The 13,027-nt window shown below is 24.9% G+C and overlaps 1 protein-coding gene across 1 annotated transcript in view; it reads right to left on the reverse strand.

The window, feature by feature from the left end:
• Positions 1-13,027, reverse strand: part of LOC129966766 (short neuropeptide F-like) — a 132,935-nt gene that overhangs the window by 53,594 nt on the left and 66,314 nt on the right. The window contains exon 2 of the mRNA XM_056081328.1: positions 2,788-2,902. Coding sequence (XP_055937303.1) covers positions 2,788-2,887 — 100 coding nt within the window. The 5' untranslated portion in view covers positions 2,888-2,902. The remainder of the gene's footprint in view (positions 1-2,787; positions 2,903-13,027) is intronic.

Consider the following 13,027-nt stretch of genomic DNA (forward strand, 5'->3'; position numbering starts at 1 on the left):
TAGCTGAAAAGAAAGAAAGAAAGAAGAAGAAGAAAAAAAAAAAAAACTGATAGATGAAATTTGAAATTCTAGCCCGCAGAAAATACGCCATGCTTGGGAATTTGAAGTACTTTAAACCCATTGTAGTCATATATTCTCCTGCAAATGTGGGGTAGAAGTTAAGAAAAGGAAAGGGGATTCTGTGCTGATTCGTCATTCTAAACATTTCCCATGCTGCAAAATGAAGACATTTTTCTCAAAATAGCTTTTATGTAATTTCAAAAACAGAAGTTTAGTCATCGTATTAACGTATTAAACAGAAGTTTAATACAAAAACAGAAGTTTAGTCATCGTATTAACGTATTAAACAGAAGTTTAATACAAAAACAGAAGTTTAGTCATCGTATTAACGTATTAAACAGAAGTTTAATACAAAAACAGAAGTTTAGTCATCGTATTAACGTATTAAACAGAAGTTTAATACAAAAACAGAAGTTTAGTCATCGTATTAACGTATTAAACAGAAGTTTAATACAAAAACAGAAGTTTAGTCATCGTATTAACGTATTAAACAGAAGTTTAATACAAAAACAGAAGTTTAGTCATCGTATTAACGTATTAAACAGAAGTTTAATACAAAAACAGAAGTTTAGTCATCGTATTAACGTATTAAACAGAAGTTTAATACAAAAACAGAAGTTTAGTCATCGTATAGTCATCGTATTAAACATTGGAGATAATAATAAACTAAAACTTTTTTTAGTCTTAATGAGAATGTACTAAAATGATTTCAGATATTCTATGAGAAAAAAATAAACTATTTTATCTATATTTTGTGGGATAAAATATGAAATTATAAACCAGTATTTTTAATAATACGATACATTTTGAAATTCCGAATCAGATAAGTTAAAGCTAAAATATCTTACATTATTTATTTTTTATGATGTATTTAACTCTAGTTTTATTCTGTAATCAACTTATAATTAAGTAATTATTTCATAATAATCTATAATTTATATAATAATTTCTTCATTAAAATTCCTTAAACCGCCACTTCTGTTTATAATATATTATAAAGTCCCTCTCTTTCGCTATAAAGGAAGGTGCACGAGTTGGAAAATTGTTTCGGTTTAAGATCTGATATATTGGTAGCATACATTTAGAGTATTCATTTATTAAAACATTGAAGCGCCGTAGTTAGCCATTTCCGGGAAAATGAATTCAAAACTTTTGGCATGTACTATCACTATTGGTTAGTAGTGATGAAACTTGATTGTAGCTTACTCGACTACTAACCATGAGATCAAAATTCGGTATAAGAGATAAATTTATTTAAAAAATTATTTCAAATTATATTGACAGTTTACCAATAATTTAATTACTTTATCATTCATTTTTTTAGAAAAAGAAATGTTCATTTGTATAATATTTTAATTAGAATTTCAATTAAATTTTCAAAATAAAATGATTATAAATCTATCTTTAATATTAATAAATATTAAGCATAATCATTCTGATTATAATTTTTTTATTCATTAACTTCAGAAATTTATTCTACATTTATTAATTTTTTATTATATGCAAGAGTAAGAATGATAATTATTATAAAAATATTTGGAACGAAATATATTTCGTTATCTTGCACCATTAATCAACGAAAATTGCTTTTTAGAGCAATGTTTCTTTAGGAGATCTATTGAAAAGAAACTTTATTTATTTTTTAAATATTTCTCTTGAATCAGAATGTCCAATAGTGTACTAAGTGTACGGGATTCACCGTATTAAAAATTGGCGATAATAACCATTGCTGAATTATTGATTTTATTTTAATGAAGTTCAAATGATTTTATTTCTCGATTATGTCTGATCGAAGAAGAATTATACATAAGCATTATAAGATTTTTATACCTATCTATACAAGTATAAATCTTAGTATTGAACAAGTTCAATAACTTAATACTTGTTCTGTATTATTTTCTTTCAGTTATTAAAGCTAAGATCATTTGATTAGGTATTAAAGAAATTACTAATTGCTATGTTTAATTCCGAGTTAAAAATTATTTTGTCAATTGATTTTGTTTGTTTTGAAGAAAAATTGGTATCTATTTCAACCCAATAATTTAGAACTTCTAATGAATTTGTTGAAGTTGATATTAGAAATGTAAGTTACCATTTATCACCATAAAAGAATATACTAAATAATGTTTAGTAATTTAACTAAAAATGAAATTTTAATTTTAATTAAAATATATTATTTGAGTATACTTATTGTATATATAAAATTATTTAATTTTTCAATAAAAATGGTTTGTAAATTGTTAATTTAGATTCGAAATAACTGTGAACAAAAACCGTATTCAGGATCAAACCCTAATTTTAGGCTCAGTGGTCGAATGCCCTACATCAAACTAATAATAAAGTTACCAATAATAAAAATTATTAGAGTATAACTATGCTAAAATTTTGGAGGTTCTTTTGCCAGAACTAACTAAGAATGTGCTTCATTTTAATGAATATTAACTAACTATTACTTAACTATTTTAATGAATAAACACTCTAACCGCTAATATACCAAATCTTCACCAGAAATCCTTTGTCCGACTACTACTTTCACGCTACAAAAATGAATTATTGAAACAAGATTTATATATATTTTTTAAAATGCCAATATTTAGAAAATTATTATGAATTCAGAAAATAATTGAAAGTTGTGTGATGAAACAATTTTAATTCGTTTCGCTTATGAACGCAACAAATAAAAAAATAAGAGTATCGGATTTTTTGAATTCACATAAGAGTACTTACTGTCATAGTCATTGTAGGGTGCTGCTGACACCAACTCAGCCGTCAGAAGCACGACCACTAATAGAACAGAGCAAACACGAACAGCGTTTCCGGAACTCATATTCGAAGATTCGAGCTGAAAAGAGAAAGAAACAAAATTGATTTTAACTATCAAAAATAGCAACGTATTTTGATTCAAACTTTTATGAATGATCTTCTTAAAAAAATTAGTTCCCTTTTATCGTAATTATAAATAATATATTAAATCAAACATCAAAAAGTACAACGTATTTTAATACAAACTTTTATGGAATATTTTCTTAAAAAAATTAGTTCCCTATTATCTAAATTATAAGTAATATATCAAATCAAACATCAACAATAGCAACTTATTTTAATTCAAACTTTTATGGATGATTTTCTTGAAAATTAGTTTCCTATTATCATAATTATAAATAATATGTGATATCAACCACCAAAAATAGCAACGTATTTTAATTCAAGCTTTTATGGATGATTTTCTTGAAAATTAGTTTCCTATTATTCGTAATTATAAATAATATGTCACATGACATTATTATCGATGTTTAGTTAGCAATATGCATTATATAAAACACTGAGTGGCTGTGAAATATAATTTTAAAATCTTAACCAGAATGGGATTCCCAAGATGTTACGGTATGATTTATATTGCATCTTCTACGTTTTAATAAGTTTTTAAATATTTAAGATTTCATTTTAATTCTTTATTTTCAAATCTCTCATCTATTCTATCTAAAGAGTAATAGAAATTATAAATACATTTATAATATTTTATCAAAATTTAAAATGTATTGTTTGGAGGAGAAATAAAATTCGAAAATTAAGCTCTAGAACTACCTTCTCAACAACTTTTCTTTCTGTGGATATTAATATGATTTAATTTTCTACATCGAAACATTTATTATTGATTAAAAATTATCATTCATATTGTAATTATATTTGTATATATTAAATGAAAAATATTTAATCAGTTGAAAATGATAAATTAGATACTAACTTTATTATTATCATTAATGCGCCCTCTTTCTGGTATATTTATTTTTTATTGATGAATAGTTTTCATGAATTAATCGATACATAATTATCCTGATAAATATATTAATGATTTACAATTGCAAGAGGTGCTACAACTGGTAAGATCTATTATTATCGCTTTTGAAGATTATATTTTTCAATAAAAATATATTACAGATATAGCTAAAACATTCCTCCATCTATGCGATTTTCTAAGACATTCTTTAGAAATTGTAATATATTAAAGGAATAATTTTCAAAGTTCATAATTATAATTGTAATTACGAGTAGTTTTATTATTTGCTGAAAAGATATATACCTTGATTACTTCATCAAACTGCAATATTTTTATAAGAAAATGGAATCTCCCTTGTTAGTCTGAAATCGATCAAAGCACAAAATTTGGAAGCAATTTGTTGCATGAAATTGTTTGCCAGTGAATGTGAAAATGCAAAAGATTTAAAAAGGAGTAACATTTCACAAACTGAATTCAAATCCAAAGTAAATTATTTATGCAAATTGAATCTAATTCAAACAAAATTTCTACATCACTGATTGCTTTCCGAAGATTATTTTCAAACGAAACATTCAAATTTAATCAAAGAAAACAATATATTCCAATTTAATGCATCTGTTATTAGTATTTGTATTATATATTTATTTTTTAAACTTACTATTTTGGGCAAAAGTTATTGGCTTGAATTAATATTGTAGTTCCAGCATTTGCATCAAAAGAAGAGCGTTACCTTTGAAAACGATTTTTACCATGGAGAGTTAAGAAATATGTTTTTCCTGTTTTACCATGAAAAATAAAAGAATGTTTCTGTTAGAATTATTTTGTGATTTTAGAAATAGTCTTTTAAAAATTAAATTTTTTGAGACAATATATACAGGAAAAAATGTCCTGATTTTAACATCTTTAAAGCTATTTTCGACTCCAAGAAAATTATTTCTAAAAATTAAATTATAGTGATATTAAAATTTGGAAAACAGTGCAACAATTTACCGAATAGCACAAAGAAAAATGCAATGAATGTTATTCCAATAATGTAAAATGATAGTGTACATATAATCCAATAAAAACGAAGTCAACTTTATAAAAAATAACTAGGCATTTTTTCAGATAAACCAAATCTGAATTCTTTCCCTAATTTATTTGATATCAGTGGAATATTTTAAAGCATATTTCTACAATAATACAGGCAGATTAAGTTATCTTATTTTTGCTGAAAAGAATAAATTTTATTGAGCTAGACAGATTTTCTCGCCATTTTTATAAAGCTATTTTTTAAAAATTTTCGATGTTCGAATTTCTTAAATAAAATGAAATTTGATAACTAAACTGGGAGTTAATACAATTTTCTTTAAGGCTGTTTAATTTTCGAAATATAATATTGGAATTTTTAAAATTGTTTAATTGATATTCTGGCGAAAACTTATTATGTATTTCAATTATAAATTTAGAAGAACGATAAACAATGTTTCTAAGAAAGAAGTATTGAAATCCAGACTAGTTAATGAAGAAATTAGAAAATATAAAACCTGATGGCGTAAAGTAAAAAAGATTTAAAAAAATATTTTTCTTAAATATGGAAGAAATTCTTTTAATATGATAATATAATATGAAAATACTACTGTATAAAGAATTAAAGTGGATATATAATAACACGTAGGATGATACTCTAAAAAAATTTAATTTTATACATAGTTCATTAATTTTAATATGATTTTCAATAGAAGTAAACATCATTCGAATATAATACTGAAGCAAAAATAATATTCCTGCCATATTCAAAATTAACTTAAAAACTTTTATAGAATTATCGAAAAGTCTGAGGCATTTATTTTTATGTTTTATCTATAATCATAATTTAAAGGTAATTTATTTTTTCTTAATTTTCGAGTTCATGATAGGAAATATAAAATAAGACAAAAAAGTTAAATATATTATCGTAATTAAGTGGAATTGGCTGGATATAATAATGAAAATTAAATTGTGAAGATTTGTTTATTGATGTATAAATTTTTTTTATAAACTACATAAACATTTCAGTCTCAAATATATTTGAAGATCTCACGTATCACAAATTATTTTTTTACTTAATTATGAGTCTTTGATGAAAATAAAAAAGAAGATAATTGAAGAAGCTGTTATTAAATTTGTTTTTAAATAGGTAAATTTTTTTAAAAAGTAAATTTTGATTTAGTTAGTTTTTCGATAATTCTTTTCAAAACGTGTCTTTCAAAAACATTTAATTGACTATAAAATTTAATTTATCTGTTCTTAACTCTAATTTAAATGTCAAATGAATGTTATTAGAATGTAGAATAAATTCAATTTTACTAAAAGATAACATTAATACACTTTGTAATTTATACATTCCTTAATTTCCAATGCATTTTCTGAATATCTATAATCGATGAATTTTATAAATCTATTTTATCATTAAAATGATATAATATTAAATTATCAAAAATTTCTTAAAGATTTGGAAATTATTGTTCAGTGTTGATATTTTGAGATACAAGATAAAAAAACCCCCGAAAAACCAGTATTTCCATATCAATTATTCGAACCTAAAACTTAATTATTATACAACCCATACCAAGTAAGTACCTCAATAGTTAAGAATTTTTTTTTAAATATTGCTTAAAGAAAAAAATATAAATGCATATTTAACTATGAAAATTTCTACTTTTTTTAATTATTTAAGTCAAAATCAGAAAGGCCTCAATTACTTTCGTATTTATAAAAAAAATACATGCGTATGATTTTGAAATATTTCTAATTTTATTATTTCTTATTTTATTAAATCAACATATTATAATATTGTCGAACAACAAAGCCAACCAGTATTTCTATATCAATGGAGGATTTCGAATTTGGATTCAATACAATCCATACTAAGTAAGTACTTCAATGGCTAAAAATGTTTTAAAAATATTACTTAAAAAAATATAAATTCGCATTTAATTGAAAACAATTATACTATTTTTTATTATTTAAGTGAAAATCTGAAAGGCCGTAATTACTTTAGTATTTGTAAAATAAGTGCAAGCGTGTGAAAATGAAATATCTCTAATTTTACTTTGTCCTAATTTAATAAATCGACATATTATTAATAGATAGCTTTAAAGAATTCTTTGCACTTCTTTTTTTAGAAATATCACAACTATTTATAACTATATTTAAAATTATGCTGATAATATTAATGACAGTGAAAAAAAGGTTTTGAGAATAAGCTCTTTAAAGATTATTTTAACTCCGTTTTTACTATGTCAAAATTTATAAAAATCTGTTAGAAACTTTTTGAAAATACACCAAGAAAATATATATATTTAATTTGAGTGTAGTCATTATAGAGGAAGCGTAAGAATTTCTACAAGATGATTGTTTTCACTTAGCTTCTTCTGTGAAATTAAAAATCCAATCAAAGGCGATAAAGAGATTATACTGTACTCTGAGAGCCGTTACGACATCGAAGTTACTTATTAAGTTATTTAATACGTGAAATCCATATTATTCTTTCGGGAAATTTCATTACTACCAATTCCATTAAGTGAAAAATGTAATTTAATAAAAGATTGACTTAACAGACTTCTGACGTCATTGCAATTTAACACGATAAATTTCAGCAGACGATTTTTCGCTGCCATTTAATTTACTTTTCTAGTAATCGAATTTTCGGCATCCGAATCTTTCACACTGCATGGCTGCCATTATTCGAAAATACACGCACGAACAAAGTTGTTTATTAACGTCTTCCCATCAGACGTTATATTGCATTTCTTTATAAAAACGGAGCTATTACTTTTTTCTCTGTGACTATCTATTTCGTTCGTAACGATAAAGTAGTCGTTACATCCTAACGTTATGAAGACTTTCACATCATCACATCATTAGTGGAATGGCCAGATTTCACCGGATCGCCTTCATTTTAATTAACTATTACTTTCAGCAGCCGAGCAAATGCAAATACCCTTCACTTAATAATTTCCGCTCACTGATATCAATTCTAGAGGGACCTCAAGTATCAAAAAGGCTACGAGGACATTATGGAATCTGCGAATTATTGGAGTGTGTTCTTTTTTTCTTTGACTTTTGCCCTTTTTTCCGTTTTATTAGATTATGTCCGTGCGAGAGGTATTTAACAGTTTAAAGTGGAATAATTTTTTTTAATCAAAAATAATGAGTGAAAGGAAAAATGTTGTTGTTTTTTTATTTCTCATTTTTTGTTAAATATTGCATATGTGTTTGCAAAAATTGTGTTTTCGTAAATCGAAAGTACACGGTGCGCTTGTTAATAAAAGGAATCCATTGCTCTTAGTTTCTGGAGAGGGAAGTTAATTAGCGTTTGCTATTTTTTTACATATTTTTTTTATTTTATTTAATTTGTTTCATGTTCATAAGGATGGATTTTAGTAATAGATTTTTCACTAATTTTCCATGTTCTGGAGTTCTGAAATTTTGCATCGTTGTATACTTCCGATGACAGATCAATATTTTAATATTTATAGAACTTTATTGTCATTTAGTAGCTTAATTCAATTTAGTTTTGATGCAGATAATTTTTAGTTGAAAAACTTAAAAAAATAAATTACAACCCCTTATAATTGTAATAATGAATAAGGAAATACTAGCAGAAAATAATGGACATAAAATTGTTTTTTAAACAATAAATTCTTATTAGTGTTTTAAAATGTAATAAATATTTTTTTTATCAATCGATAAACAAAGGATACTCGAACTTAATAATAATCGAACTTCATAATATCAAAGATAGAGAATTTTATTTAAAAAAATATAAATTTCATTATACAATATTTATTTGCCATTTTAAAATCAAATTTATAAAATTATGTTAAAATCTGCCAAGCGTAACAGGGTTCAATTAAACTTGAAATAAAATTATACAAAAGTTTCCAAAAAATAAATATTTTTGAAATATAAGTATTTTTATAATGAAAATAAATAATTGTATAACTTAATTTTTGTAACCGAAAATTACATCATGAAAGTAGATGCCACGATTAAACATTCTACTCAGCATTTCATAGCTAATGAATCGACAAATGTATTGCATCAGCCGATGCATAATGAATTTAAAATTAAAAAAAAATTGGGAATGATATTAAATAAAATTGGTGATACTGAGAAATTATTGTTTAATACTGAAGTGCTTAAAAACGTTGTACGATAATATAGTCTGAAACTATTGAGTAAAGAAACACAATCAACAAATTTTTAATTAATTGTTAATTAAAAATATTGCTAATTAAAAACATAATTAACAATTTTAATTAATTTTTATTTAATGAAAATATAATAGCAATTTTGATAAATTTTTTTATTACATTCATTTTCAAGAAGATAAGAGGAATATAATAAATTAAAAAAAATAACCCTTCATTTTTTTAAAAAAAAGCATTTCACGATTTTATGATTTTTGCTTTAATTATTAGATTTTCGATAAACAATTATCCTTTGCATTTAAAAATGTTAACAAAAGTGTACATTTTATGATATCAATGTTTTATTAATTTTCCTGTTCTTTAAAATATGCAAAACAGGATAAAAATAACATAAAAAATATTACTGAGAATATTACAACTTGCAATACATCAATTTTATACATAAATAATATTTTATGAAATTACCGAATTAAATCAATAGATATTACATAATGCAAATTACGAAATGTATAATTCTTTTTTTTTTGAATTTATGAATGCAAACCTTACTGCAAATGTGCTCTGGTTGAATTAATTCTTTTACAAGAAATAGGAATATTCCTTTTACTATGTAAGAAACAAATGTTGATGCTTCCTTGCAAGATTGATGATTTGCAGAAAAGTTATGTAACAATATTTGTCTTGATGGAATTCATTTCTTCAAAGCAATGCCGAAAAATTTGAATTCGATTAAATTTCAGATAACCAAAAGAAAAAAGAAAAATTTACGATTCAAGTGAATAATTCAGAAGAAAACAAACACCATGGCTTTCCATAATAAAATGTATCCTTACATAATATCAAAAAGATTATTTGATAGCTAAATAAAAAAATCTTGATGATTAACTGAGTAAAATGTTCTTTGTTAATTTTGTCGAATCCTTTGCTTATATGGGCGAATCTCTTGAAACTTTAATTAGAATTTTGATTAATTAAAAAACCATATTATGATTATTTTTTTGCAGTAGCTTCCGAAAGTATTATTGCACAAAAATTATTATTATTGTTTTAAAATTAAAAGAAAATCATTTCTTTTAATGATAATAATTTAAATAAATTGACAGTTTTCATAAATTTTGTAAATTAAAAAAAAAAAAGATTTTGCTCATTTTCCAATGATATTTGTTTTATTGAAATGAAATTTGAACCATTTGCAATATTGAACTAAATACTTAATTACATAGCTTTCTTCCATTATTGAATCATAAAATAGAACAATTCTGTTTGTAATTTGCTCAGTTTCTTTTATAAATAAGAACGTGAAATTGTATTACCGCAACTGAAGAAACGTGAAGATGTTCATTTGATTTATCATAAATGTATTGATAAATCATTATTATTGTTATTGATATAAAGATATCATCTAGATTCATGTACACAAGAAACAGAATAGGTGCAAGGTTATTAAAATAATATAGCCTTAATATTTGTCCCACATTGCTGGTTATAAATAATTCGTTAAAAGAATTATCAACGCCAATTATGCATAAAATCGCCAAATTATTCATAATCGCCAAATTATTCATAAATCCTCAACGCCAAATTATGCATAAAAAATACAATTGAAATTAAGCACAAGTAACATTTCTGTTGAAACAACCGGTTGCAAGAATAATTAATAATATTAGTTATTAATAATATAGTTAGCGGATAATAATTAATAATATTAGTTATTAATAATATAGTTAGTGGATAATAATTATTAATATTAGTTATTAGATTATATGGAGATTGGAAATGCCAAAATGTTTTGTAGAAAATGGAAGAGCCCCAATGAAGAGGGAGATGATTAAATCAAGTGAAAAAAAATTTCGCATTAAACTTTCAAGAATGTTCTTTAAAAATACCCAAAAATAATTTAAAACTACAGTAGCTACCGCTTAATGTGATTGCTAAGTGATCTGTAAATTTTAGTAACATTAATTGATTGATAACATTAATCGAATTGGGCAAAATCAAATATGTATTCTTATAACACCACGGAGGAATAAAAGCACTACACTTAGGACTATTCATAAATTATTTAAAAAATAACAATTAAGAATGTATTAATTGTCGCTTGTTGACAATTATTCCTCAGCAGATAACATATATATTATTCATACTCGTATTGTTCTTTAAAATTTGTTATTGGAAACTGCGTTTTAAAATATCAAAAGCTTGATACATTTCGGCATTCGTTGAAAGGTTTTCTCAACACTCTGGTTCCCATCAGAATCATCAACATGTATTTCTTAGTCTTATTTACAAAAGCTAACAATTTAAAAAAAATTATAAAGAAAAGTCAATGAAATTTTTATCTGAGCCTTAGAATTGTGTGACTCATTTTGGATAAACTTTCATAATTGTAAGGAATCTCAATTTTGTCTTTAACACTTAAAGAAGCTCTTTTTTAAATCCATTTTACTTTTCGAATTTAGCCATTGTCAACAACGGTCTATGGCTGCTCACACTTTAACCCTAAATTGTGAATGGTCATATACATTTAAGCCAATCCAGACTACTTTAGTCAAGATAAAAGAATATCTCATAAGATAAAGATATCAAGATAAAGATTATCTTACCTTTAACTCATCAAGATAAAGAATACTCCATCTCATTGGAAAAATTTCTACCAAATATTTATTTTTACAAGTGAAGCGTCATGTGAAATGAATTTCAATCGTTAAAGCTGGTTGAAAATGAAGCATTGGTCAATTCTTTACTTCAAAACTGATAGCAATAAATTATCAGGTGATCTCATTAAGCGATTAGTTTTAAGTATATTTGAACACATCGATTCGGGACCAGATGATTTTAATATTATAAAGAAAAGGATTAGATTAATCGTGATCACGTCCAATCTCTATAGTTTGAAACCTTGTAATACTGTGGGAAATATACAGACACTTACTGAATTATCTTGCATTTATTGAAACCAAATGCAATGAAGTTTTAAAAGTTTCCACCATCTATGTGCTCTGATGAACGTCTAGAGCACATCTATCTTCAGTCAACAACTACAAAATATGTCAATAAAATTTGACGGATCCATAATAAACTACAGAGTGAATAAATTTAAAGTACGAGTCTATCAGAGTGATATTTTTATCCAATAGAAATAAAAATGGAAACAGTTCTCGAAAACTTTAGAGACCAATCTTTTCTGTCAATTTATTCAAAAGATTTATATAAAAAAGGGTATTTCATATAGTATTCAGGGAACTCTAAACACTTCTAAAGAATGAGATCACATTCATTTAAAACTATTTCTTGATATTTTCTCCTAAATAACATTTCAAATATTTCCCACATTGCACCGCCTATGCACAGAGGAAAAATGGCCTTCCTCTATTCCCTCAATTTCTCAAATTAAACATTCAATAGAAATAACTCTATAAAAGGAGTGCGATTGGAAATATTTTAATGGAAAACTCTCGCATTCCTTGCATATGAATAGGTGACGTGAGATATTTTTCTTCTCTAGGATCGTTTCGAAAATCCCATCTCGGCTGGCGGAATGCCATTTAGATATATTACCTTGAAGGTCATATAAAACCTTGTCCCCAGTTTTAAATGAGGGTCTTAACAGTTCGGTTTTTGTCACTTTATAGCTTATGGATCTGGCGTCAAAAGACATACTGGAGCAAAGGACATATTCAAAGGCGGATGTGAAATATGCCCATAGAAGGCAGTCTCACTTATTCGAGGACATATTTCTTATTTCTGCTTTAAAGGATTGATGATAGGCTGAATTCTTTTTATTGGAAATGCAATCAACAAAATTTAGAGGACTTATAGAGGAGAATTACGGTATATGATGAACGAAACTAAATTGCAAACCTGTATTAACCTATATTTTTAATTTAATAAAGCCTTCAGTATTTTATTTTGCATCAGATGAAGGCAACTAAGTTACAAACTTATTTTAATATATTTTTAATTTAATAAAGCTTCCAGTATTTGATTTAATATTTTATAAAACAGCTTATTG

The sequence above is a fragment of the Argiope bruennichi genome, chromosome 1 (assembly GCF_947563725.1).
Source record: "Argiope bruennichi chromosome 1, qqArgBrue1.1, whole genome shotgun sequence".
Classification (NCBI taxonomy): Eukaryota; Metazoa; Arthropoda; class Arachnida; order Araneae; family Araneidae; genus Argiope; species Argiope bruennichi.